Source organism: Drosophila novamexicana, unplaced genomic scaffold (genome assembly GCF_003285875.2).
Source record: "Drosophila novamexicana strain 15010-1031.04,08,12 unplaced genomic scaffold, DnovRS2.1 tig00000877-arrow-arrow-pilon, whole genome shotgun sequence".
NCBI lineage: Eukaryota > Metazoa > Arthropoda > Insecta > Diptera > Drosophilidae > Drosophila > Drosophila novamexicana.
In genome coordinates this window covers 1427401-1455206 of record NW_020824831.1, presented here as the reverse complement: position 1 = coordinate 1455206, position 27806 = coordinate 1427401, and the positions used below count along the sequence as shown (strand labels likewise).

Below are 27806 nucleotides of genomic sequence, written 5' to 3'. Positions count from 1 at the left end.
ATGGACATGTCTAGATCGACTCGGCTATTGGTGCTGATCAAGAATATATATACTTTATGGGGTCGGAGATGCTTCCTTCTGCCTGTTACATACATTTGGATTTTGCAGAAATACAATATACCCTTATACCCATTTTTAATGGGTTTAGGGTATAAAAATATGAAAAGTGAAAACAGGAAGATGAAAAACAGAAAAACAGAAATCCGGTGTCCCATACAAATGAAATGGATTTAAAATGCATAGCATCAATTATAAAAAGTTTTCTTAATTTTCTCAAGTTCATAATTCAAATTGAGGTTCACACGCATGCAAGCTCTTTCAAAGGCAAGCAGCAAGGACAAAAGGCAAAAACTTGCTAGGGAGAACACGCACATGCATACACACACGGATGTATGCGCACATCGTGTGCATTTGTTTATTCCTCGATTGCGTACAAATATTTACATTTGCAAAAGACATGCTAAGAGCATTGCCGGCACCAGGAGCAGCTGCCATGCAAATGTGTGTAAAAATTGTGCCTGCATCCAGCTGCATCTTCAGCTCAGTCTCTATTTTGATGGTGCAACTGGCATTTGGGATCTGCCGGGAAGCAGCACACATTTTATATGTAAATTTACCACTTCTTCAGAAAATTATTCAAATTACTTGCAAAAAGTCAGAACGCAGCTGAAATCAATGCAAGCGGAAGTGGATGTAAACAAAATGGCGTCGCCTCTGAGGAAAACTTATCTTTAGCATGTAGCCTTGGCCGCTTTTGCAGCTCATCAGCCAAATTGACAAATCTTTGCTTAAAGTCAACCCAAACAATTGGAAATATGTATTTTAGCCGGCATTTTGCAAGCAAGCGGCTATCATCAATCACCTCGTCTCTTGGCTTTATGGCTGGTAATCCTTTAATATTATTAAATAATTAACACGAATTTGGTGGCTTGTTTATGATTTTGACACGAACACAACACAAAGCTCAGACGCTAGCAGCAGCAGTATTTATGAAGCTCTGCGGGGATTCAGTCATCAAAAGATAAACGCAATTATAGCGCAGTTACGTGGCAGCAGCAGGGTAATGGCCAGGACGGGGGGTCACAGCGCAAATGAAGACAATGCCGCGGTGCTAAACATGCAAATTAGCGTGCAAAAGTTTGACACTGACGAGCACCACGAAGGAGTTAAAGTTCCTTTTAAGCCAAATTTGCATATTTAAATGGCTTACATGCGGCACTTGGCACTCGGTCTGTTGGCAACATGCAGAAGCTCATCTTGTGCCCTGTCAGCGACTTGTTGTCACGTTTCCCTTGGCTCATAAAAGTAAGATTGAATTTTGAGCGGACGAGCGACAATCTAGGAAGGGTGCGTAGTGGCGCTAGCTCTGCTGGCTTTGCATGTCTAACCAGAAAGTTTACATGACTGCGGCGCTGTCTGCACTTAATAGGCCAAATGAACTTGAACCCTGGCGAGGATGGAGTCGACAAGCCGTCGGAATCCACACGCTTGTGCTCAAAGTTAACGTGAAAGTGAAAGTTTTTGATCCTGCCACAGCAACAGGAAGTTATTAACGCACGAGCTAGATACCTTCTTGGCCATATACTTATAAGAATGTCTTTGCATGTGTCACATCATTGAGCAGGAAATTAAATTTATGCTCGTCATTTCATACATTTTGTTTAGTATTTACTACTTTTGGAAACTTCAAGTCGATAATAAAAGATTTTTATCGCAGTTATAAATTTTTACTTTTTTGAAATCCGATTTTATATATCTCATCTGGGCACTTCTGAGCCTGAAAGCAAAGATTGTGTGGCTAGCTGCTGAAAAATACTGCGCGCTTGTAGCTATCTCAACCCATTAAACTCATAATGGGGACTTACTTATTGATTCAGAAGTTCACTAAATATGCCGGCACAGCAGCTAATGATTTTCTTAGAGGCCCGCAGTCCTGACCCGCTGGCTAGATGTGTGTTTCATAGGCACCCCGTTGGCATGACCCATGCTCGGCATTCATTCAGCTAAGCCACTACACTTCAGATCCCTTTTGTTGACTAAGTTTAGCACATTATGTATACGCAACGTGATGCTGCAAAACAAAGCTAAGTAGAAAAGCAACACAGTTTTAGTTGTGAAGATTTAATTTTTTGCATTCAAAACACAAATTGCAAACAACCAACAACGATTCCAAATTAGAGCTGATTTCTTGGCCTTGACCGCTTTACCAATGTCTAAGCTGGCAGTCCTTCTCTGTACCATTGCTATTCATTAAGCTGGCTTATCTGGCTTAGCAGAATAACATGAGTAGCCCATTCACATATATATATACATACAGTAAAATCTCTTAAGTCTCTCTGTTATTGATCATATCAATTGGCCGAAACTTAGTCAAATCACAGCAAAGTGTTTGCCTCACAAATTCGTAGCATTCCTTGGCGCAGTCGAAAAGTATTCGTTAGATGTGAGCAGAACAAATAAATCATACTGCCAAAGGCAACCAAACAACAACTCAATCGTCAAGACATTCCCGACGAAAACGCGCAATGATAAATCGAAAATATTTTTAGTTGTTTACACAAAGCAGTGTCGAACAACCGCTGGAGCCGGCGCCCAACCAAGTGGAGGCAAGAAAAACTGTCACACAGCAGCTCTTCCTGGCCAGCACTCAACAGAACGCAACTAGAAACTCTCCAACCACTCGACGACACTCAGTGATGGAGGGCAGTCGCTTAATGAACTTGCAAACAGTCGAGCAAACAGGAGATTATGCTGCCACTGGACAGAGCTTGGGCTACCTCCCTCCCAGAATCGTTGTGTAAACATCTTGCGCGACCTTGTCTACTTGTAGCGGTGCGTCCATCCACAGCCCCTCTTTCACTCCATCCGGACAGCATTCAAGTGTTAATTGCGTGCGTGATTTAAGCTTTACCCAGAGCAGCGCTCTACCAGCCTATGCAGGACGTCAAGAATAATTGCTTTTTGATTGAGTTCAATGTACATGGGGCTTTTTTGGCCTACAAATTAAACTTGAATGCTCAAAAACGTTCACTCATCAACTGCGTCGCAATCCAGCAGCACTCAAGCAAAATGTACTATCCGCAGGAGCTGACACAGCCACGACCACGTCGCCCGCTTTATGGGAATTACATCAATGAAACTGCTCCACGTCATCGAAACGTCGGGCGCTGCTGCAAGGAGAGCAAGTTTCTAAAGCTAGTAACCCCCTATCTTAAGGAATACTGTTCTTCTTCTTCGGTGCATGGGATTCGATATTTGACGGATCCAAAACTGCGTAATTTTGAAAGGTGAGCCTAGATAAACATACCTATAAGCAATAGTAAATTAAAAAAAAAATATTATTAGAATAACGAGGAACTATTAATATTATGCGCATAATGTAGGGACTACCTGGAGTTTCAAAATGTCAAATTGTCACCTCTTTTCCGTCCGTGAAAAATTCAAATCTATATTGAACTTTAGGTCTACGTTTTGAAATTTTCAAAGACATCGCAAAGTTGGAATCAACTGTTTCCTTCCATATTAGCCTTGTGAAGAGAAACAAGAAGCCGAGAAATAAAAATTTTAACCGACTTTTTCAGTCAAATCGTCAATCGTTTAAAAAAATTGTAAAAAAGATCTTTGGAATGATGATCGGTTTGTTAAGTAGCTTCGCATAATCAATTAAAGTTGAGGTGGCAACAAGGGCTTTATTTTGCAGAGTATTCTTTGGCTTCGAAACCCTCGAGGATGAAATTCACAACACTATTTAGTTGTTCTGGTATGCCATGGGATTTTCGGAATCCAAAATGAAAAGGAGGAATTTTTTGTTTATTCCTTTCGGATTCGGTCGGTTTCCTTTTGACTACGCAGCTCCAGTAGCTTTTGACCCGATTCGACAATGTGCCCTTGTCGCCTAACTTCTCCCTAATGTAATCTTCAGGGGTGGTGCTAGCCAAACAGTGACAGAGTAAGAGGACGCGTAGATGGAGTTTGACGAAATCAATCCACGAATTTCCGCAGGTGTAGGCCAGCAATTTTCTCAATTTTCTCGAAATCTGGTCGCAGCTCTCTCGGCTAAGAGAGCGCGGATGTAATAACATCCATGCCCAATGTTGCATAATAGATGATAATATATTGTTTTTATTTTTGTTATTATTGTTATTAGTTCCAGGAAATCCGTTAACACAATTTTTATTTTTATTTTTAAAGAAAAATTACCTCTGTATTCTTCATCTTAATACCTCTATTAAGCAAATGAGCCTTATTCATAGGTCATAAAAACTTTACTTTTCTTTAACTCTTTAGGTTGATTTGGCTACTGATTTTGGTAGGCACCTTTATATGCGCCACAATTGTCTATGTTGACCTGACCGAGCTATACAACTCCGCGCGTGTGCACACAACCATCGAAGACAGCATGCTGCCGATATTCTATGTGCATTTCCCATCTGTGGGCATTTGTCCACGCAGTCGCATCAATTGGCCCAGATTGCAGGAAGAGGTCCCAGCTTACTTTATGGGTACCAATGCCACCGCAGAACAAAAAGAGCTCTTTAAAAGCTTCTTTACAGCCGTCTCTGCTTTGCACTTCAATGATATGCGGAGCCTGGAGAGCTTCTTTAAGAACTCGTCCCTTGCAGCAAGTATCAGCCAGTTGGATGGATTGGATGTGACAAAGGTATTGGAATACATGAATCTAGATTGCGGCGATTTCTTTTTGGATTGTAACTGGCGCGGCAGGCCGCACAACTGCTGTGAGATTTTCGAAATGCAACGCACCGAATTGGGATTTTGCTGGGTCTTTAATTCGGCAGTTAGTGCACAAATGCGACAACGGCAGGTGGGTACTTAAAACTGAAAATAATTTGATAATTCCTAAGTATTCCCTTAATAGAGGGAAGACAAGTATTACCCACGCCGCACTGCACAATCTGGCCCCGGCACTGGCCTACAAGTAGTCATGGGCCTAAACAAAACACTAGCTAAGCCTGGATTGCGTGGTGTATACGTTATGGTAAAGCAGCCGCAACAATGGAGCGAGGCAGCACGCTTGGTGCCACACGACTCTCACAACAGAATCAGTGTGATGCCCCGCTATACTGGTTCCGATTCAAGAACTCGAGTCCTCACGGCAAGAGTAAGACGTTGCATTTTCCCTGATGAAATTCACGATCCGCACTACAAGAATCTACCGGGCTTTGTTTACTGGCGTGGTAACTGTCGCACAAAATGCCACCAGGAGCATGTGATTGACCTGTGCAAGTGCTCACCATCTCTGCTCTTTCCCCGCAGTCAGGGGGGTGAGTATGAACTTGACTTTGGATTGACTTCTTTTACTAATTAATCTGACTCACTGCAGATAACTTAACGGACTGCAAGGCCTCTGACTATAAATGTCTTTACGAACACAGATGTAAGATATAGATGTCTATATATAGATTACAAGTCCTTCTGAAACAAACATTGTATTCCGTTTAGTGACCTTTAGCGTGGAGCGCCTTCCTCTGGAGCAGCAATACGTGGATAACGTGTACAAGGATAGCATGAACTGTGACTGCCTAAACAGCTGTTCGCAGCTGGTTTACGATACCATCTTCAGCAACAGTGCTATGGAGTAAGTCAGTATTTCTTAGTATATCCTAACAGGTCTATAACAATTCCATATTATAGCTCCCAAGAACTAAATGCTGATGTTATTAGCATGCACTTGGAAGTCTTCTTTCAATCACCTTGGTTTATCAAATACCAGACTCATATGCGGTTCACTTTTGTGGAACTTCTGGGTGGGTTTTATACAGTACTCAGTCTATGCAAATATTAAAGTCCATGTCCCTCAATTACAGCTAGCTTTGGCGGCATTATTGGTCTATTTCTTGGCGCCTCGCTCCTTAGCGCAATAGAGTTGGTCTACTACTTTACCATTGGCCTCTATTTATATTTATATCGCGGCAACAGAGAGTCCAATCAGCACCCACTAACACCACCACCACCAGCTCCCATCACACTGCACTTCCGCCGCAAGATAACACCTAAAAAAATGTTTATTGATATCAAATAATAAATACAAGAATAAAGAGGTATTTTTGATGTGTCATATTTTATTTCCTACCAACCTTTAAATTTCTGGTACTACTTGATAATAAGAACTCGGTTTTCAAATGATTTCCGAATTAAATAATTGGTATTATATTTAACCGACTTTGCAAATGATATATATATTATGTCGAACTAAGAATTAGATTGTAAGTGAAACATCAGCATTGTAACTCAAATACATATGAAATAACTTGTTGGTTTGTTAGTAAAAATAAAGGGATACAAAAAGAAAGACAAAAATATAATATTCACCACGCATTGGTTCTGTTATTAAACGGATGCCGCAGTTTACTTTTGGCCAGAGATTCCGAAGGACCAGCTTCCTGGTGAACGTGACTCACTTCGTTACGTAAATAACGCAGCCCCTTGGACCCCATCGCTTTGAGTTTCTTACGAAAGTCGACATAGTAGTTGTTATCATAAAGGTGTAGAGCAAATCCGACAGTTAAGAAGTAGAGCAGCTCAACACAACTGACCATAGAGGCGCCCAGGCAGAGGCCAAATATGCCGCCAAGATTAGCTGGAAGAGCAAATAAATATTTAATATGTATGCGCATATACTATTTAAAATTTTATATTGTAACTGAAATACCAATCAAATCGATGCTGCTAAACTCCAGACTAGTGCGAAACGTTATCATCATTTCCACTTGATAATGCACATCCACCTTGAAGAACTTAAGAGTCGGTGATGCAGGCCTAGAATAACAGTTATGAATATACTATTACCAATTGACTTCTATAGAATAACTCTACAATTCTCTTGAAGACAATGGCAGCGTTGTTGTGGACGTATAGTACTCCAGCAGATTACAGTTGACCAGACAGGGACAGGTCATGCCCGGCTTGGTGGCGCTAAAGTAATTATCCTCCTCCAAGTGCTTGTCATAACCAAAAATATCTGCAATATACAATTTAATAATTGCTGCTCGAGTTGGCAAGAAGCAAAGTTTGGGACTTGCCATTGTGACGCGAAATACACCGCAGACTGGACGCAGTGCAGTTATTGGCTAAAGTGAAGAGAATAGTCATAGTGAGACAGTAGTCCAAGTAGTCCAAGAGAGTGGTCGCTCACCTTTCTGATTGCTTAGAAAGAAAATTGGTAGCGTGCAATTGCACAGTTTGACCAAATAGGACTCATGACAGTTGTTAAGGCAGTTGGAAAGCAAAAAACTCTTACTAAAGCGACCAGGAGCAACGCTGATGCCAAAATCAACGTGCTCGTCCGTGAAGTGGCAATTGCGACGCTCCGGCGGAATGTTGCGAGTGGTGTTGTCGGTGCGTGTCAACAGGGGCCGCACTGACACATGAGTTTCTGTGTTGGGCGTTATGGAGTAAACCGCGTTAGACACTTGGTTTGGCTTCTTGATCATAATCTGTAAGCTGACAAGTTTTATAAAAAGCAGTCAAGATAAATGTGCGAGCTATTCACAAACACATTATCCGTGGCTAAAGTATCTGGGCGCTTAAAACGCTCTTTCAGCAGTAGATTGAAATTGAGACCCGAGCTCTGACCAGCCTTGGCATTGTGCTTCGGATAGTAAGCGGCGCCCTCACGCTTTTTAATTTCCTTTGAACGATCCGATAGTTCCGAGTTGAATACCAAGCAGAAACCATACTCAGTCCTCTCCAGCACAAAGTAGTCGCAGCAGTTGAAGGACGATTGTCGCCACTTACAAGAGCCTGGCACCAGAATATCCTCACAGCGTAACGTTAGGAAGTGGGCCAATGCACTTAAGTTGATAAAATCCAAAATCTCTAGATGTTCATCCTCCATTTCGGAAGTGCTATACTCAAAGTTTGCAAACCTCAGCGTTTCCAGGTATGTAACTAGAGTCGTAAATACTTCGACAACATCTTCACTAGCATTTACCGGCAGAAACTGTGCCTTGGCCGCATCAAGCTTGCTCCAGTTGATGCGGTTATCCGTGCAGACGCCCACTGCCGGGAATTGCACATAGAAGACTGGATACTGCGAATCGTCAATAACTGTTTGCAGCTTCTGCGCTCCATAACGCTCCGACAGCAGCATATAAAAGGAGCAGCAGAGCGTAACGCTTATGATGAGCAACACGCTCCAGATGAATCTAATTTGAGAATACATTAGTTAGTTGGCCTCATATCGAGCTCGTAAGCAGCACCTCTCAACATTATGCAGCCTGGGATCGTAAAGATAGCGCACACAGTGTATGGTTGATCTTTCACAGTAGTAGCGAAAGTATTCGCGTACCAGCTCAATAAAGCGCCTCTCCACATCCTTATCCGACTTGGCAGCGTTCACTGCCTTAACCATTTTGTTACTGTGCATGCTGACAGCTCGCTCTGGCTTTATTAATGCGATTCCCATTAAAGTTTGGCGTTGTAATTGCCGAGCTGAATTTATGACTAGATATCCATTATGCCTAACAACTTTTGTAATTGAGTTGTTATGTTTCGGTTGCCTGATAGGCCCATTGACAGATATCCGGCTATGAACTTTTGAAATTGATATCAACGCTGCTGTTCATTGATTAACTGCCACGCCTGTCAATCAGTTCATCAAAATGAGTACAGCGATTAAGTCTTCTGATTTCAATGATGATAATGATGATGACAAGCCGACCAATACTGGGCCAAAGGATACATGCCTCTGCCTTCGACGGTAAGCACTTAATCAGTTAAATTATACACTTAACTCTTTTGAAATTGCTACCCGCAGGTTAACGCGCATTATACTAATGCTCGTCGGAGCCGTGATGACTATTTACGTCTGTATATTATCCTCGGAGCGCTACTTCAAGTACTGGGTTCAGACCACAATCGATCGCACAGATGTTCACGTGTCAGAGATTGCCTTTCCAGCCATCACAATCTGTCCCACGCACTTAACTCTTCACAGTCTTAATAAGGCGGAACAAAGTAGCAGAGAGCAGCGGTTACATAGACTCTATAATCTAGTGCAGAGCATTCGTTGGCGCACCCCAGCAATCGACCAGGCCGCACACCTGGACTTTAACGAATTCGAAGAGTTTAATAACCAAACATTGCTCAATGTCGATAGCATCTTCAACTATGGTTACAGCTGCAAGGATCTATTTGTACAGTGCATGTGGCGACGCCGAGAGGTGGATTGCTGCAGCATGCTATTCAGAAACTTGAAGATCGGCTCCTGTTATGTATTCAACTCAATACTTGCGGAAGATCCCGATCCTACATGGCCCTGGTCAGTGGGCGATGCTGGTTTCAAAAGTGCCCTAAATATCAAGATCAATCGTTATATACATGACATTAGGCTGGAGGCCATTGGGGTAAGCATGATAACAAAGGATGCCAAAAATATGTATCTATGCATTTGTAAAAACCAACTAATATATGTATAACAGCCAGTTTATATTGTCATCAATAGGTAGATCGAACTCCGAACTCTCTGTTTATCAGAAAACCAGGGGGTCCGTATGACATACCAAAAAAGTATTGATAATGTAGCAGGACAATATGTAACATGCTTATCATACTAATCAGTCCCCAATTTTTTCCTCGACTCTGTTTTGTACTCGTACTTTCTGATACTCTTATTGTCATAAGTAGTTCTTAAACGCATCTACAGCTTAAGGTTTTTATTGCAATTATATGTCAAACACATAATTTATTAAACAATTATTTATTTATCTCCGATGCAGCAACTTTGCATCTATTTAAACATATCATAATAATAACAAAAGACAAGAGGTTAATGATCACCCTTTCAAGTACATAGCACATTAACGGTTTTTTACTCCACATAGCAGCAGAAATGGATTTGTCAGCACATATATATCATATTACATATTTATCCAATTTAATTTAGATTTCGTGAAGTTTTAGAAACGAAGTGAAATCCTTAACAAATAATTTTTACATACAAGAACTTCATTTATATCCTATGACAGCTTTATGATATAGTGGTCCGATCAGCTGATTCTAATATATATATATATATATATTCTGCCTGTAAGGTAAGGTACTGATCCACAAAATAAATGCTTTATGGGGCCGGAGACTTGTCCAACTTTGATTCCTCAATGCAAGTATAGTATAATAATAAATATAACAAGCTTTGATAATCCGTTCATTATGTCTGATAAAAGCAAAGTTTAAACCATTTTTTGCGACTGAACTAAGTATAAATCAGTTGTATTCAACAACAAAATTCTTCTATCCAAGGTCATCGTACAAGAACCAAGTCAGTATGTGGGCTCCAGTGTCACTTATTCCTCGGATGATCGCATTGTAGTCGCTCTCCAGCCGATACATTTTACAGCTGAGCCAGCCGTGAAGGCACGCCCAGTGCATATGCGTTATTGTTATTTTACGGAGGAGCTGATTAAATCGTATTCGCAATGCATAATCGAATGCCATCTACATTACATATCAAAGAAGTGTGAATGTAGCCATAGCCTTGTACCAGAGAGTATTGATCTGCTGACGGAGGAGCCGATCCACACATGCACAGTGGCCGATTTGCCGTGCATGCAAAAGCATGGAGGTAAACATCAAGGAGTACCTGTATTTTCAACATTGTAATTAAGACTAAATCAATATTTTTTCAAAAGTGTCGATATTTTACATGGGCAACATAATTGAGGAGTCCACAGACAATGTCTTTAACACTACCGATTGCAAGTGCTATCCCAAGTGCACTCATACACAGTATCATGCCGCCACATTCACGGATCGTCTGAGCAGCATGGAAAGCAAGAACAACTTTATAGAAGTTGACGTCTTCTTTCAGGAGGAGACACTTTTTTCCTACCGCTCCACACTGCACATAACAATGCTTGACTTGATGGGTAAGTTTTATTTTGGTTATCCAGTAGTTTTCACTCGCTGATTGCTTTTACTCTCTCACAGTTTCTTATGGTGGCATAGCAGGCTTGTTCCTGGGTCTTTCAGTGCTCGGGGCCATTAATAGCCTGTTGGATCGAATTCCTTATTGCAGCAAACCCATACAACAACCCATTAAACCTGATCGCGAGGTTCCCGAGGCTCACGTTTCTTTACCTGTAAGAAAAACACATGATTAAATTTAAGGAATAAAGGGATACAGATGAAATCAGTAAAAAAAAGTAAACACCTGGCTGCATTGTTATACAAAGGAACTCTTAAGATTCAAAATTTCAGCTACCTGCATCCGCAGTGGAAAATTTCCATGTGACTCGACTTCAACGAATATGAGTGCGCGTTTATATTCCACAAATTCAATTGATTGCTCTGGCGCAAATACCTTAAGAATCTTTGTGTAGCGCATTTTGTGCAGTTCAATAAAATTTGCTTTGTGTATGTATACGCCTGACCCGACAACAAGATTTCAATCGAAACCCTCATGGAGGATCGAATGCTCATCAAGCAGCTTTGGGTTTATCTGCAGGTCAACACAAGTACTTTGAACCTAATTTAATCACATCGCTGAAGAGAACTTACTTCAACAAAATACAAACCTTCTCTCATACATGTAAAGTATATTAACTACGACATCATGTTGGTTTTGCTTAAAATATTAAATAAAGTATATAAATTTCTCAAATGCTCTATTTTTATTTTTGTATAAACATTTGAAAATTAGCTTAGAGAGGCATTAGGAAGTTGGATTCAGCACTTTCGCCCATTTTCGGCAAAGAGTTCTGAATTTTCCGAGCAGTGTAAAATCCCACTAAAACAAATTTGAGCAAAGAACTTTAACTATAAATTTGAGGTCGAAAAGGCAGAGCAGTTGCATACACCACTTTTTGCACACCTCCGGGTGGAATTTGTTAACTTAATTCTATTTTCAGGTTCCAAGTTCTTACAGTTTGGGTGTGCATTCATCACCAATCTGTTAGTCAGGACAAGACGTTTTATATAGAAAGATGAACAAGTAAGCCTATACAGTCTTATAGTCTCCGAGATCGTCGCTTTCGTGAAGAAAGATGGACCATCTCCATCTGTGTATATGATATGGATACCAGCTTTGAACATATATAATTTATATGGTGAGCGATAGTTTCTTCTGTCGCTTAAACGGATTCATTATACCCATTTAAATATAGGTGCAGGGTATAATAGAGCAACTGTCCATAGATTTTATTTGACATTTCCAAAACAACCATAAACTAAAATCTTAGCTTACCAATTAAAAATGAGGATATTTAAATGTCGCATTGCCGTTAAAAAAAATCTCCCTTGTCATTTAACAGTAGGTAGCGAAACCCTAACGAGTACAATCATAGCAGACGGGTATAAATGGTTGTTCCGCCCGTCAACTGTGCACAGTCCAAGTTTGATCGTTGAGCCACGCACAAAAAGAATCAAAATGAAATTTCTCGTTGCCGCCTGTATGCTGTTCAGCTTGGTGAGTACTTTGGACAACTGATTTACCCATGCAAGTTTTAAGCAATCTTCTGTTTTTTAGGCCTCAGCCGAGTATGTCCTCAAGAATAAAGATAATATGCTGAGCTACCGCGCGGAGTGCGTCAAGGAACTGGATGTGCCAACTGAGCTCGTCGAGCAATATCAGAAATGGGTGTATCCCAACGATTCCAAGACACAGTGTTATCTGAAATGCGTGTTCACCAAATTCGGTCTCTTCGATGTCCAATCCGGCTTTAATGTAGAAAACATTCATACGCAGCTGTCACGCGGCGATGCGAACCACGACGATGAGCTGCATGGCAAGATAGCCGCCTGTTTGGATAAGAACGAGCAGGGTTCGAATGCCTGCGAATGGGCATGGCGCGGTGCCGACTGTCTTCTAAAAAATCATTTGCAGCTGGTGCAGCAGAGCCTGGCCCCCAAATCCTAAGTTACAACTAAGTACATTAAGCTTCTAACTAACCATCAATTTTCTAATTTCGTTAATAAAACTATAATTGACATATATAGCGTACTCCTTAGTCACTCCTACACAACCGTTATTGACCAGAATAAAGCTGTCAGCGCTTCATCGAACACTTCTCAGTTGCCATGTTGTACTCTAAGGAGCTTGTAGCGCCGCGACCCAAATCAAAGGCGGGTCTGCTCCACTTTAAATCTCATCCACTGCGGAAGAAATATGAGAGCATGTTGCGTCGCTCTTTTGCTCACTCGACAATTCACGGCATGCAGAATGCCTTTTTGGAGCAGCATCGTAGTGTGCGCTGCTTTTGGTTTATTATTGTGCTGTTGGGTACGATAAGCTTCCTTAGCATGTTCTCCATATTGCAGCACCAACACAATGAGCAGCAGCTGGTAAGCGTAGTGGAAACGACACAGTTACCGGTATATAATGTAGAGTTCCCGGCTGTTGCTATTTGTCCCTGGAATCATGTTAACTGGTTGCGCGCCTCAACGGCTGCGGACCGTTTTCTGCCCAGAAATGCTGATCCATATGTGCGCGAGTCCTTTCAGCAGCTGCTCATTGGCATGGAGCAGCTTACCTTTGGTGAGTTTCAGACACTTGGCGCGCTAGCTGAGCGAAACTTGTCTTCGCTCGCCCAACTGAGCCTCTCCAAGCTAGCCAGTTACTTGGCATACCGCTGCGACGAGCTCTTTGTGCCGAACTCGTGTGTCTTCGATGAAACCCACTACGACTGCTGCCAGTTGTTTGTGCAGGAGCGCACTGAAAAGGGTTTGTGCTTGGTATTCAACTCCCTGATTTCGGAAGACTCACGCAAGAAGAGGCTTATAAATGACTTTTATCCCTACAAACTTAGCACTGCCGGTGAAGGCTCCGGACTACAGTTCATGCTGCGCATGAACGACTCCTATTTGCGGGCGGGAACTCAGGTGCCCTTTTCTATGAATGTGGGTTGACAATTTAGCCATTTAAAATATCGCACAAGTTGCATTAATAATCATCTTTTGTATTTTAGCTAATGATCAAGGAGCCCAGGCAGTGGTCACACAGCATGGTCTACCATCTTTATTCAAACACTGAAAACTTCTTGTCCTTAGATCCGGTGGTTATACAAACGTCCACAAACACTTACGAAATGGATCCCGCCAAGCGGCGCTGCTATTTTCATGTATGTGCACAAATCAACACAAGCCAAAAAAATAATTTACTTACAATTTGATTATAGAACGAGCGTCATCCCTACTTTCCGTATACAAGTCTGCCCTACAGCCGTGCCAACTGCATTGCCACCTGCCTTCAGTGGTCCGTGCACCACCATTGCAAGTGCACCTTGCCTATACACTTACCAGCCATTGGTTAGTTAAAGATTGTTTTAAAACAAAGTTGATATAAGGACAGAACTTCCTTCCAGATGATACTCGCGAGTGCAACGTGCTGGACTTTCCATGCCTTTCTCGTCACACCGACGTCTTTGGCTACGTGAAGACGCGTGGCCAGGAAAAGTATATTAATGATTCCCGTCGTGGTCAGTTTTGCACGTGCCCAGATAGCTGCAACACACAGGTGTACCAAACATATCTGAATGTGCGCCAATTGATTAAGTAAGTTGGAGTCCACTGCTAGCTCATTTAAGCCTAATTCCTCGCCTATTCAACACCACAGCTCCAATACAACAAATGACACACTGCCACCAAGACGCATCAGAGCAGATATACATTACACCCAGCGTGTGTTAATGAAAATAGAAACTAAATTGAAGTACACCTTCCATGATTGGGTCGCTGGTTTTGGTGGCATTCTGGGTCTTTATGTGGGCGCCTCGGCACTGAGCTTTGCCGAGCTGGGCTACGCTGTTGGCCAACTTTTGTGGTCGCTGCTTAAGGATGTATTCGTTACGTTAAAATCAAAGATATAAGCAAAATGTATTTCATCATTAGATTAATAGTCAATAAAAAGGAAGCGCATTTATTTCTGCTTTGTTTCCTGGTCAGTCGGGTAACGTATATAAATAGCCGGATTTGGCACTGTGGCTGGCGTCTCTGTGAACTGGTCCAAGTAGGAACAGCCAATGGCGAGTGCACTTCCATCGGCACTGAAGTTAAGCGATGATATAGACGTGTCGTACTCGTGGAACTGGCACAGACGCTTCTTATTGAAACCATCCCAAATGTTGACAATGCAATCGGAGCCTCCAGTTGCGAATGTGTGATAAATGTTATGAAAACTGACTGCGTTAACCGGATATATCTGCTCAATGTTATGATCTCTGTTGCGATGGCATTTAAATGCAAATTTCCGGCGCTGTACTTCAGGATCATGGTCAAGGTATTCAACGGCCACACGGCCTTCAATGGAGGACATCACATAGCCTTCCTTGTTGGGGAACAAGCGAATACAGCGCGTTTGATACTTCAGCGACGATTCGCGCTTCATAATGTAACTATCCGTCTTTCGCAGGTCCCAAATTAATACCTTGCGATCAGATGTGGCCACCACAATTTTCTCGTCAATGACGGACATGGAGTAAACCTTGCCATTGTTCTGTTCAAAGGAGCCCACACAGCGCTTCTCGCGCATGTCCCACAGCTTGACTGTCTTGTCCCAGCTGCCGGTCAGTATGCCATTGACATATTCGGCATGCTCCACGCAGCGTATAGGTTCATCGTGGGCACCTACCAGAGTTTCAGCTTGTGTATTCACATCGTACATACGCAGTTGATTATCCAGTCCACCACTCACCACGTGCACAATATTCTGTTACGAAAATAATATGTTAGCGCTGTGTGTTTGGGTATATATATATATGTATGACAAACCATGAAGGCGCAATCCAATATAGGCGCATCCTGTACAAATTTTTGGCGCATTGAGTTTGCCGCCACATCGTAGAAGCGAAGCGTCCCGTCCCACGATGAAGCTGCCATATACTGATTCGACTTGGAACCGAATTTCACTGCCGATATTAGGTCCTCGGGCGGATTGTTTAATTTAAACTCTGAAGGGCCCATTTTCAATTTTTGTTTGGTTTAATCAATTTTAACAAATAACAAATTACAATTCCCGGTCGCTTGGAAAAAGCGGTAATAAAAAGTGCCAGAAAACGCCAAAATAAACACGTAAAATGGTCACCCTATTTAGTCGCAGGCAGCTCGTTAAGTGAAGTGCTACAAAACACTGATAGCTATGAAACTGTGCTGCGTACAACAAAAACGAGTCTGTTAAATTCGAAACCGTTTTTAAATGGGTATTTATTTCCAACGAACATTTACTATCACAACTAAATGGCATTAATTTTACACTATTACACTAATATTTTGGAAGTACATATTTTGGTGGTTGCGTTATGGACATTAATTGAGCAATTAGCTGCATTATTTGTTTTTATTCCTACAGGGCGGCGATGGTCCATCATCGGCAGTGCTCAACGCAATGGCAAACTGGGCAGCATAATAGGTTATCATAATTTGCAGCCGTGGTGATGGCAGTTGTACGCTCAGGAACATGGTCACGGCAATAAGCGCATCGGATATAACAAACAGAACAGCGCCGACAGCACAGAAGATTGCCAGGAACCTTTTTACCTCCACAGCCCGAGCCAAGGAGCGCCACAACATGGTGGTAATTAGCACACAATAAATGGGCACGCCGACTATTAGTATCTCATCCAAGTGCTTGTGCACTAAGATGACAACTGCAATGCACAAATATAATAATTATGAAAAAAATTGAAAAGTGATTACTTTCAGAATATGTGCTTACAAACTGTTACCGGCACATAAAGACATACTCCAATAACCCACTTGAGTGGATGCCAGCCGAAAGCGCTAATGTAGAAGATATGCGCCACGCCAAAGGAGACCATGCCAAAGGGAAATAAATTAACATTGAGCAAGGCATCACCGCCGCAGGAAAACACTAAGCCGAGTAAAATCAATTGAGAACGGCGGAAGCTTAAATTTACAAAGAATTACAATAAAAAAAAACTATATAATACAAAGCAAGATAAGTGCAAGCTTACTGCTTATTGAGCGAAAATCCTTTGGCCAAAACATAAAACATCAATGCCACAATGGGCAAGCACTTCAGCACAGTTGTCCATACTTCCCCCTCTGGATCTTTACGCACCAGCGAAAAATAAAGCGCCAAACTTATAAAAAACGGTGTTAGCTTCAGGGCTTGAACTCTGGCCTTTAAGATAAGTATTAAACAAAAAGATTAGTCGATTACCGTTAATCAGCACTCAAACACTTGTGCGGCCAAAAATATGCAAGAAGCGATAAGCCTTGTACAATTGCCACTACCAATTTGGTAGCACTATTATAGGCGATTAGATTAATAGGTTAGCAGCATTCATGTTATAAATTTGCATAATATAATGTTTGCAAATGAAAAAAACTTTTACTTTCTATGTGTGAGCTTTCAATAGCAACACACTCAGAGCTAGGCATAGAGAGGGAGAGGAACAGGGAGAGCGTCGCAGAGCACAAGAGATGTAGAGGCAAGGTCAAGGACAGAAGCTCCACATTCTTTTTTACTTTTTTTTGCCGTTAGATAAAGCATCCACTGTGCACAAGGTGTCGAGCTCACAAATACGCTCACGCACGCACACACACACACACACACACTCACGCAAAAAAAACGTAAATTTACCGTATACATAAAAATAAACTAAATTAGCAGCACGGCTAATGGAGCGAGCAGAAAGGCAAGCAAAGCAATGCAATTCCAGCGCCAGAATATCGCATTGCTCTGTATTAGTGTGCATGTATGTATGGATGTACATATGTTGAACAGACAGCCGACTTCTAATTTAAAATTAAAATTGACTGCTGCAATTACTTACGAACTGCATTGTGTATCTCATAATTGGCGCTCAGCCCGTCAGTTCTACCGTGCTTCCACAGAAGTAAATATTATTGCAAACACTCAAGCAAGGTGACGATTCGCACGATGAAACAGTTATGCCCCCCAAAAACAATAGCTCAACCGGCACAGGCAAACACGTTGCGCAGTTTTGACCAACGTCAATATACTGAATCAAAGCGTATAATTTTCCCGTTGGCTGCGTCGCTTGCTGGACGCTAGTCCGGCTCCGACATTGATTGCGTTCGCCCGCCGCTCTGTGTGTGAGTACGAATGCAGAGAGTACGCGCTGTGAGCGCCGGTAGGCCACGTGCAGCATAAGCAGCATTCTGCCAGATACACAAACAACTGTAGGCAAGCTAATTGTTATTGCTGTCCACCTCAAATTTCATGAACCGCTGCAGAGCGAAAAAGCGTCAAAGGCAAGCCAGCCAACGAATAAAAGAGAGAGAGAGAAAGACTGAGTATGCACGGCAGAGAGAGCTGGGCAAAAATATAACAGCGTATGTGCTTTTTGCTCACGCAACAGGTTAATTAGTCGAAAAGTGCGCTACAGCGCGCGGCATATGAGCCGCAAATAAAGCTTCACCAATAGCAAAATTCACAGTTAGAAAAAGTCATGCGCAAAGTCACTTAAGTCAAACTTGCTTGCGGTAGCGGTAGCGTGCTGTCCCTCTCACTCACACCCTAGCTGATAACAATTTCAAAACAATGCAACAATTTCTGCACACTTTCACTGCACTAGACAAGCTTAAAGCTCCAGTAAACGTTGGCACAAGCTTTTTCTGTGTAGTTTGGGCCGAAGCTTATTCTGTATTAAGTTTTGGCATTTTTCAGGCGAGCGAAAAACTCTGAGGTTGTTTCGGAAAATTTTAACAAAACTCAAAAACAACATAGATAAAATTATTGCAAATTACATAAAAATTGTGAACACATTTAAACTAGCTTATCAAGCACAGCAGGTAAGGCACAAAACAATCATTAGAGCCAACGCAAGAGTTGTTGCCCAGTGCTCGGAAAATTGTGTATCCATTGAAATGGGGTGTCCTGCATACTGGACACATTTTAAATACTCAGATGGGTAAAACTGTATTTTCGGTATCCTAATTATTTTTTAGTTAGGCTTGCGCCCCTTCAAAGTATGCAATTAAAGTACTAACACTAAAAAAGAAGTATGCAATGATTCCTAATATTTAGTGCTAAACATGGTTCTAGTGAGTTTTTAATAACTTTTCACGTCCTTTTTATTTGAAATTTATAGCTTCTCCTGCGAAGTAGATTTCATTTAATGTGTGTGTATTTGTACTTGCTGCAATAAATAAAAGCGTAGGGTGGTGAAGTGGGCGGCACAAATTATACCAGACATCCGGCCCATACATATGCAATTAAATGTAATAAATTAAACAAAAATTGCATTTTAATGAGGTTCCCATAATGAAAGTAAGTGTGAGCCTTGGCACACGCTGATTATATTCACAATCGACCTCTAGAAACGTAGACGAGACAAGAACAGTCAGTGTGAAGGGAAATCCTGCAGCCACTCAAGACGGCTGCACGACCAGCGCATTAGGAGGGATGAATAGAAGCCACGGTTTTCTGGGCCAGTGGGTGGCACACGTACAAAGACAACAAAAGGCAGACATGCGGCTGCACATATGTACACACATACCTAAGTGCACGCTGAACTTGAGCAGCTTTTTCACATAATTCAACGCTGACATCATGAACAGGCTGATATGATGAACTCTGTGTGGACACATAGATATACTTATACAAAATAATATGTCTAGACCTACAAGTTGTGGTGACATACTTTCAATAACATTAGAAGGTCCTGATCATAGCTAATTAAAATCGAACTATTAATACTTCAAACAGGTTTGACCGACACTCAATTCATCATATTCAGAGATATCTATCAGTAGTAGTCGCACGCAGTATGGCGTGTCCTTTCTTTCGTCGCGCCGACTCACTGGCACGCCAACCATCGGTCACTGTGGAGCCGGGCGCTCATTGGAATTTAGAAGATGAGGAGCTGTCTCTCGCAGGTGACGCCTTGACTCTGACCCATCTGCAGATGGCCATACAGCTGCTGACAGCGCCATCCAATGAGGATCTCAATACAGCTGTCACCTCACTGGTGGCCAAATATCGCCAGAGCTGGCCCAACATTCATAAGCTGTAAGTAGCAAAACAATCGGCAACTTTACTTTTAAGCTTAGTGCAAACCCTTAACCCTCAGTAAAATGGATCCCAAGTTCTTTAAGAGCTGCGCCAACTACGATTATCTGGCAGATATACAAGAGTTGCTCTTGAAGATGGACGAGGCCAGTGCTAGTGAAATTCTTGTGCTGCTGGGCGAGGAGCTGATCACGTGCTGCTGCACTGGCATTATCGAGCGAGCCTTTCGCTGCCTGGGCACCGATCTCCAAGAGTTTTTGGGCTCGCTGGACGGGGTATACGATGTACTGAAGTTGCAGGAGGTTAGTAAATATTGCAATAAGATGACTTGAAACTTCCTCAATCCTATTCCGTACCTATCCAGGCTGACGTCACCGATACGGGCTTTGTATGTGCGGGGGACGGTGAGTTAATCTTCACCTCGGAGCGTCCGGTGATAGCATGGCTGCTGCTTGGGTCCCTCAAGGCACTTACTCGCATGCTGTACAAGGTGGATGTGAATATTAAAATTGAACCAGTGGAGGGTGATGCACGTCGCTACCGTTACTTGTTCTCTCTAGTCAAAGACAGCTCCCAGACACTACAAATGAGTCGACCGGACGTGGCTACGAAACCGCATGAGACAGTGCAGCGCAGCAACTCGGCCAATGCTTCGGATCTACAAATGAATTCGGCCAGCTTCTGCAAGATGTTCCCCTGGCATTTCATCATTAACGAACAACTGGAGCTGGTGCAGCTGGGGCGCGGATTTAGCAAGCTCTATAAGCCGTATTTGGCTGACTTTGGCTGTCAGGCCAACACCTACTTTGATTTTAAGCGCCCCAAGGGCTTGACCATGAAATTTCGAGATATTGTGCGACGCACCTACACGCCCTTTCTAATTGGTCTCAACAGCCCTCCGGGAGTATCAGACTTTCCCGCCATTGGCTTGGAGATTAAGGGTCAAATGGTGCACTGCCCGGAATCGAATTCACTGCTGTTCATTGGCTCGCCCTTTTTGGATGGTTTGGACGGTCTTACCTGTAACGGACTTTTCATCTCTGACATTCCCTTGCACGATGCTACGCGTGAGGTGATATTAGTAGGTGAGCAGGCACGTGCTCAGGATGGCCTACGTCGTCGCATGGATAAGTTGAAGAGCAGCATTGAGGAGGCGAACTCGGCGGTGACCAAGGAACGTAAGAAGAACGTCAGCCTCTTGCATTTGATCTTTCCGGCTGAGATTGCTGAGAAATTATGGCTGGGCTCTTCAATAGATGCCAAGACCTATCCGGATGTGACTATACTTTTCAGCGATATTGTTGGCTTTACCAGTATTTGCTCCCGGGCCACACCATTTATGGTCATCAGCATGCTAGAAGGCTTGTATAAGGACTTCGATGAATTCTGCGACTTCTTTGACGTGTACAAGGTGGAAACCATTGGAGACGCGTATTGTGTGGCCAGCGGATTGCATCGGGCCTCCATCTACGATGCTCACAAGGTGGCCTGGATGGCGCTGAAGATGCTTAGCGCTTGCTCCAAGCACATAACACACGATGGTGAGCAAATCAAAATGCGGATCGGCCTGCACACTGGCACGGTGCTCGCAGGCGTAGTGGGTCGCAAAATGCCCAGATACTGTTTGTTTGGACACAACGTAACCATTGCGAACAAGTTCGAGTCGGGCAGCGAGGCATTGAAGATTAATGTGAGCCCCACAACCAAAGAGTAAGCTTTTGTTCGAGCAGATTGGAAAAACCATTAATTTGTTAACTAATCTTTCAGTTGGCTAACCAAACACGAAGGCTTTGCCTTTGATCTCCAGCCACGCGATCCTTCCTTCCTACCAAAGGAGTTTCCCAATTCGAATGGTAATGGCACCTGCTATTTCCTGGAGGGCTTTCGCAACCCGGCGCTGGACAGCAGCCTGCCGCTAGACGAGCATATTAATGCTGCTATGAAGACCATATCCGAGGGCGGCGATGCCTAAGCATCTTAGAGAATCAATTGCTCAGTAGCCACTTAAACATAGTTCAATGCACATGTAGCCTAATTTTGTTGCACTCTTGCATAGCCTTTAACAATAAATAAACTTTCCGTCAATGTTTGCGTTCAAGCACAAAAGACACATTTATTGAACTTAAGCCTTTGCCGCTGCCTCTGCCTGCTTGGCCTTGATGAAGTCCTTCACTCTTTCGCCGATCTTGCTGGCCATCAAGCACTTGTGCCCGCGGAATGCCCACACGTCCGCTGGGCTTTTCTCCACATTGCTGTCAGTACAGCTCTGTGCAATTTGCAGCGCATCCTCCTCGGTGAGATTCATCTTGAACTGTTTGGCTAGACGATCCGCATGGTAGCCTTGGTGTGTGCAGAAGATATCCAGCTTTGTGGCAGTGCATAACAGATACTGGCGAACCTCGGACTCGTCTGGGAACTCCAACTGCTTCAGCTTGTTGATTTGGTCGGCATTCAGCGGATGCGCCTTCAGGCATTCAGCGCGAATCTCTTTGATTTGATCACCAGTTTTGGGCACCCATTCTCCATCAGCATAAGCCTGTGTTTGCGAAAATATAAAATATATAATAGCTGCAATTAGATCTATTGCCACTCCTTACTGACCAATGTGCAAAGCGCCAGGCAAACGATCAGATACTTCAACATGTTCAATACTTTCAAGTCGCAGAAAATGATTAAAACTGAATGGTCTACGGTTGTGTTGCCTATATTTATAGCTGTTTCTCGTCGCAGCGCATAGTCCAGATTTTATGTTCGACAGCTTGAAATGTGTCAAGAGTTCAGCGATAAGCAATACAGCCAGACCGTAACTACACATTTTTTTCAAAAACATCTGAAAGCACTTAAATGTAGTTTATTTTTTTGCATTTCCAATAGTTGATAAGTTTGTTCCACAGTTTTAACATTGCGGCATGCAACGGGATCAATAACTTAAGAACATTAGTTGTTTAAAGCTTATGTTCCATTTGGGAATTTTATCAGTAAACAATAAGAATATATACTATGCGCGTATTATCAGCAAACCATTAGTGGCCTATTCCAGTCCGTTCTACATCAGCGACTAGTGTTTGATAGACCCCCTTATAATCACAAATTCCGGACTGACCTCGCCCTTGCCAGCTAATCAACCCCACAGAGATGTATGTATGAATGTCTTTACAAACAACTGATACTTGTTGTTGTTTTTAAAAGACATGTTTAGTATTTAAATCAACATAATACTATTGCTACCTTACACTATTGTAATGCAATAAGGCATACACAGTTTGTTAATTACGCGCACAAAGAAAATTCAAGTTATTTCGATCAAGCTTTCTTATAACATTTATAAATGATTCTTTTTGTTTACTTTTATTATTTTGCTTGTGCATGACATCCATAACTATCTTAACATTGTTAACTAATTTTTTAGTTTTATATTAATACCGATTATTTTGAAAATTTTCTCTAATAATCGTCAATATTGAGCTGGGGTTTAATTAACCGCCTAATTATGTACAATCTAATCCTATAAAATATTAGCGTTATAACCTTGAATCTCAACATAGTCGATAATTTGCCGCCCAAAATTAGATGTTCACCATAATTATAATTTCGATAGGAAATGCAAGCCCAACACATTCGATGGGTAATGTTAAGCAACAGCTGTTCAGCCATTGCTCGTTATCGTTTATTAGAGAAATTTTGAGCAAAATATCAGTTATAAGGTTAAATTTCCCTTTTTAGCTCAAAAATGAATCCATCTTAAAGAAGAGTTTTGTTAAGACTGTTTGCACCTCTGAATTTTTCGTTTCTTTTCTAAACAGATAAATATATAACGGCCACTTTCAAAAAACAAATCTGTGCGCACTGTAACATAACAGTTTAACAGATGCTCATTTTTTTGGGTGGCCACAGCTGTAATTGCAGATAACAGTGTTGGGTAAAAAGAGAATAGTCCCATAATAAGAAATTTTCGACAGGAAAAGACCCGTGGAAACGCAAATAGTTGTTAGGTATACATTTCGTTAACTGTTACCCTAAAGTTAGCAATGTGAAGAAATCATTGTTAGTGCTGGTTTGACAGTTGAGTTTATGACAGCGAACCGCTGTTTAAGCTAGCGCACATCGATTTTTTCCATTCGAAGCGAGTGCAAATGTGGATCCATCTTTTGTCTCATCCCATAAAAAACACACAGTTGCAATACTGAAAGATAGGGTATAAGAAGCCACACGAAAATGACAAAAACCGACCACGTTGCCCTAACACTATCCTCAACATCCATAGCGAGCATAACATGTGGCGCTGGAGGCGATGAGGGTAACCTTTCCCGCAAAAGTTTGCGACGGGTAAGTTTGAACACGTATATATTCCAAAAATAGGCATGTATTAGATAAATAATTTAGACAAGTTAATTGCCAATCACTAGGTATTATAGATTACGTGTCTCATATTAATTTGTTTTGCTTTACTTAAAATTGCAGTCATGGAATCAATTGCCCCGTTGTCAACGTAATCTCATTATAATGGCCATCACAGCATTTCTCTTTACCGCGTTACTCTTTTTGCCCGGTGATCAGCTAATAAATATAAAGGATGTGCATCTAAAGCCCGGAGCAGCACCTTTTCATATACGACGTGAAAATACGTTACAGAATCCGCATCACCATCCTAATCTCGACAAGGACAACAAATTATACGATGATATTCCTGCCGCTGTGGCGTCTCCAATGACAGATGGGAGCCGCCTGATTAAAATAAAGCCGGCAAAAGACAAGGTAGGTCAACAAGTCTGATATCAGTTAAGCAATTATGTTTTTAAGTACTTTATCAGCTGTGAAAGCTTTTTATCAATAAATGAACTTTTGTTTTCCAATACACACAACCGAGCATGTTAGGGGCGCGGCCCACTTGAGATATCATAAGAGCAGCTCCGCTGAGGCTGATAACAATGACAATCAGTACTTTTACGATTATGTGCTTTGATTTATTGACAACCGGTATTTTAAAGAGAATATTTGTGTTTGTTTGCAGTTGGATAGCAATGTGGCCTATGCCGATGGCAATAACGCGGAACAAGTTGTTAATCTTCCGGAAACGGCGGCCGCTATCAATGATAATAACAATGGGCGAATCGATATAGTGAACAATATAGACCAGCCCAGTAAAGAGCTGTCATCATTGGCTATCAGCGACCCGTTGAACATTCGCACAGAGCTAGAGGAGGCTATTCGGCAACCCTTCAAATTGGCAGGTGTCAGCATTGAATCGCATCTGCAGAATATGGAAACAGAGTTGGCAAAAGGGCAGCATTTCCATGGCGCTACCAATGAGCGGCAGACTGCGGTTGTAGCGGCTTTTAAGCACTCTTGGGCTGGTTACAAGACTTACGCCTGGGGTCATGATAATCTAAAACCGGTTTCCCAAAGCTCACACGAGTGGTTTGGTTTGGGGTTGTCAATTGTGGACTCTCTGGACACAATGTACATCATGGGCTTGGAAGATGGTAAGCATAAAGCATATTTGTTGTTGAATTACTAATACTAACTGCTTATTCTTTTGCAGAATTCAATGAGGCACGTGATTGGGTCAAAAATTCTCTGCACTTTCACACGAATCGTGATGTGAATCTCTTCGAGGTCACCATACGTGTCCTGGGCGGACTGCTGTCTGCTTACCATCTGAGCGGCGACAAGATGTTTTTGATCAAAGCGGCTGAACTGGGCAATCGCTTGTTACCCAGTTTTCTTTCGCCATCGGGCATACCGTATTCAGATGTAAATCTAGGCGAAAGGTCTGCACATTCGCCAAAATGGTCTCCGGATAGTTCAACCAGCGAAGTAACGACCATACAGTTGGAGTTTCGGGATCTCAGCCGCTCCACTAATGTACCTATTTTTGAGCGTGTAAGTTATATTCAGTTACGTGCCTACAGTTAAATTTATTAATGTTAACATTGTCTTCCTGGTAGGTGGTAAACGTAGTTAACGATAAAATACATGCGCTGGATAAAAGTCATGGCCTGGTGCCAATATTTATCAATGCAAACACAGGAACCTTTAGGAATTATGCAACCATTTCCCTGGGTGCTCGTGGAGATTCCTATTATGAGTACTTACTTAAGCAATGGGTGCAAACAGGTCGCAAAGATAACGACAAGTGAGTAAGCAACAACGATAAAGCTATGCATATTTATTAATATACGTCATTCATCTTTATTAGTCTTATTCTGGACTATATGCAAGCAATAGATGGCGTCCTCACGCAATTGATGAGACGCACGCCACGAGAGCATTGGGTTTATATTGGGGAACTGATAAATGGTCACGATTTTAAACCAAAAATGGATCATTTAACTTGCTATTTGCCTGGTACACTCTTGCTGGGCCATGAGAATGGCATGCCCGACTCACATCTACTGCTTGCCAAGGATTTGTTGGACACCTGCTATCAGACCTACATTAGACAGCCCACTCAATTGGCAGCTGAGATTTCGTACTTTGCGCTAAATGATAAGGATGACAGTGACATCTATGTGAAACCCAATGATGCTCACAATTTGCTACGACCCGAGTTCATTGAGAGTCTATATTATTTCTATGCACTTACCGGCAACCGCACTTATCAGGATATGGGCTGGATAATTTTCCAGGCTTTTGAGAAGCATTCAAAGGTAGCTGCCGGCTACACGTCTCTGGGCAATGTGAAAAATACGTTAAACACACGAATGCGCGATCTCATGGAAAGCTTTTGGATGAGCGAAACTTTAAAATACTTTTATTTGCTATTTAGTGACAATCGCAAGGAGATAGACCTAGAAAAATGGGTCTTTAACTCCGAGGGTCATCCACTGCCCGTGTACCAACATTAATTGTAAATACGCAACCGAATTGCTTCATCAATACCAACTAAGATAGTTTATAAGGTTAGTTGAACCCCAGGAAGTGTGGAAATTTGGCGGTACCCCTTAGTCGTAGCTTAGCACAAATGCCAAATACAACGCCAAGCTTTGGATGCAAAATATATAAGTTCACTTGGCCAAAAAATGAATAAGAATCAAAAATATGCAAAAAAAAAGCATGTCAATGATTTGTATGATATTCGTACTGATTTTAGCACATTATTATTATTATTATTTATTTATTTACTAATTATAAGTACCGAAAACATGTTGCACCCAAAACTCTAGTACTCTAACTGCCGCAATGTTGATAATTATAATTAGGAATAATATCGTATATAACATATAGCAATATATAACTGGTAGGTACTTAGTACATGTGTATGTAATTTGCAATATGATATTGAATTTGTAAAACCAAGCACAATGCATTGTTTAGTAAATTAAACATTTAGCCTGTTTTTAAAATAAAGAAATATATAAAAAGTCTATTGATAGTATTGAAAATTGTAATATTGGATAAGGGGAAGTGAAGGATTATATGTTTGTTCACAGATACTGAGCTGAAAATTGTAATCAATCAGAAAGTCGCCTCTATAAAATGTCAGATAATAAAAGACGCATATTTAAAATTGTCTGAATTTTGTTTATTCTTATGAATACGTATTTTTCAATTTTTTTTGCCTTCGATTTGCACTTGCACCCAACAACATGCATTAGATTTGATTGCATTTTTATGGGTTTTGGTTTGTTTGTTAAAGTTTTGTTTCAGTTTCAATTCGGTTTCTTGTTATTTGTTGCGTTTATTTTTTTAATACGATTATGTACTTAATGTTTATGACGACTATGAATGGATGGGCTTAATAAACTATGAAATATTAAACTTGCTTGATTTCTCTTTTAAGTTGATACTGTAATTAAAACTCACAATGTTGCATTAAAAATCTTTGCTTTGTATTTTTTTTTTTTTTTTTTTT

At 41.7% G+C, this 27806-nt stretch overlaps 11 protein-coding genes across 11 annotated transcripts; 7 read left to right on the top strand and 4 right to left on the bottom strand.

Annotated features, from left to right (window-relative positions):
• The first annotated feature begins 3069 nt into the window (after positions 1–3069).
• Positions 3070–6040, top strand: LOC115765072 (pickpocket protein 19). Its single transcript, XM_030708448.1, has 7 exons — positions 3070–3287; positions 4288–4822; positions 4877–5282; positions 5342–5395; positions 5461–5596; positions 5653–5765; positions 5826–6040. Exons 1-7 carry the CDS (start codon positions 3070–3072, stop codon positions 6038–6040), a joined length of 1677 nt encoding a protein of 558 aa, XP_030564308.1.
• Positions 6041–6326: 286 nt separating this feature from the next.
• LOC115765071 (pickpocket protein 19) lies at positions 6327–8371 on the bottom strand. The gene is made up of 7 exons (XM_030708446.1): positions 8220–8371; positions 7511–8165; positions 7154–7454; positions 7041–7088; positions 6835–6979; positions 6671–6777; positions 6327–6598 (listed from the first exon to the last, which is right to left on the bottom strand). The coding sequence occupies exons 1-7, from the start codon at positions 8369–8371 to the stop codon at positions 6327–6329; spliced, it is 1680 nt and encodes a 559-aa protein (XP_030564306.1).
• Positions 8372–8621: 250 nt separating this feature from the next.
• LOC115765070 lies at positions 8622–9467 on the top strand. Its single transcript, XM_030708445.1, has 3 exons — positions 8622–8719; positions 8777–9365; positions 9441–9467. The coding sequence occupies exons 1-3, from the start codon at positions 8622–8624 to the stop codon at positions 9465–9467; spliced, it is 714 nt and encodes a 237-aa protein (XP_030564305.1).
• A 720-nt stretch (positions 9468–10187) lies between these two features.
• LOC115764946 (degenerin-like protein asic-2) lies at positions 10188–11557 on the top strand. The gene is made up of 3 exons (XM_030708267.1): positions 10188–10582; positions 10650–10886; positions 10948–11557. The coding sequence occupies exons 1-3, from the start codon at positions 10390–10392 to the stop codon at positions 11118–11120; spliced, it is 603 nt and encodes a 200-aa protein (XP_030564127.1). The 5' UTR covers positions 10188–10389; the 3' UTR covers positions 11121–11557.
• Positions 11558–12325: 768 nt separating this feature from the next.
• On the top strand, positions 12326–12958 carry LOC115764923 (general odorant-binding protein 99a). The gene is made up of 2 exons (XM_030708229.1): positions 12326–12424; positions 12485–12958. The coding sequence occupies exons 1-2, from the start codon at positions 12386–12388 to the stop codon at positions 12872–12874; spliced, it is 429 nt and encodes a 142-aa protein (XP_030564089.1). The 5' UTR covers positions 12326–12385; the 3' UTR covers positions 12875–12958.
• Positions 12959–13035: 77 nt separating this feature from the next.
• On the top strand, positions 13036–14905 carry LOC115765009 (pickpocket protein 19). The gene is made up of 5 exons (XM_030708359.1): positions 13036–13854; positions 13923–14075; positions 14133–14262; positions 14319–14508; positions 14570–14905. The coding sequence occupies exons 1-5, from the start codon at positions 13036–13038 to the stop codon at positions 14820–14822; spliced, it is 1545 nt and encodes a 514-aa protein (XP_030564219.1). The 3' UTR covers positions 14823–14905.
• Positions 14827–15972, bottom strand: LOC115765010 (mitotic checkpoint protein BUB3). Its single transcript, XM_030708360.1, has 2 exons — positions 15724–15972; positions 14827–15661 (listed from the first exon to the last, which is right to left on the bottom strand). Exons 1-2 carry the CDS (start codon positions 15913–15915, stop codon positions 14873–14875), a joined length of 981 nt encoding a protein of 326 aa, XP_030564220.1. The 5' UTR covers positions 15916–15972; the 3' UTR covers positions 14827–14872.
• Positions 15973–16148: 176 nt separating this feature from the next.
• Positions 16149–17937, bottom strand: LOC115764928 (lysoplasmalogenase-like protein TMEM86A). The gene is made up of 4 exons (XM_030708238.1): positions 17751–17937; positions 16926–17095; positions 16667–16857; positions 16149–16598 (listed from the first exon to the last, which is right to left on the bottom strand). Exons 1-4 carry the CDS (start codon positions 17769–17771, stop codon positions 16279–16281), a joined length of 702 nt encoding a protein of 233 aa, XP_030564098.1. The 5' UTR covers positions 17772–17937; the 3' UTR covers positions 16149–16278.
• Positions 17938–18611: 674 nt separating this feature from the next.
• On the top strand, positions 18612–21954 carry LOC115764957 (head-specific guanylate cyclase). The gene is made up of 5 exons (XM_030708279.1): positions 18612–18732; positions 19649–19951; positions 20013–20253; positions 20316–21661; positions 21719–21954. Exons 2-5 carry the CDS (start codon positions 19710–19712, stop codon positions 21921–21923), a joined length of 2034 nt encoding a protein of 677 aa, XP_030564139.1. The 5' UTR covers positions 18612–18732; positions 19649–19709; the 3' UTR covers positions 21924–21954.
• An 82-nt stretch (positions 21955–22036) lies between these two features.
• On the bottom strand, positions 22037–22651 carry LOC115764958 (general odorant-binding protein 99a). The gene is made up of 2 exons (XM_030708280.1): positions 22553–22651; positions 22037–22487 (listed from the first exon to the last, which is right to left on the bottom strand). Exons 1-2 carry the CDS (start codon positions 22592–22594, stop codon positions 22074–22076), a joined length of 456 nt encoding a protein of 151 aa, XP_030564140.1. The 5' UTR covers positions 22595–22651; the 3' UTR covers positions 22037–22073.
• Positions 22652–23902: 1251 nt separating this feature from the next.
• On the top strand, positions 23903–27806 carry LOC115764935 (endoplasmic reticulum mannosyl-oligosaccharide 1,2-alpha-mannosidase). The gene is made up of 6 exons (XM_030708246.1): positions 23903–24277; positions 24413–24706; positions 24963–25434; positions 25494–25834; positions 25900–26087; positions 26151–27806. Exons 1-6 carry the CDS (start codon positions 24167–24169, stop codon positions 26797–26799), a joined length of 2055 nt encoding a protein of 684 aa, XP_030564106.1. The 5' UTR covers positions 23903–24166; the 3' UTR covers positions 26800–27806.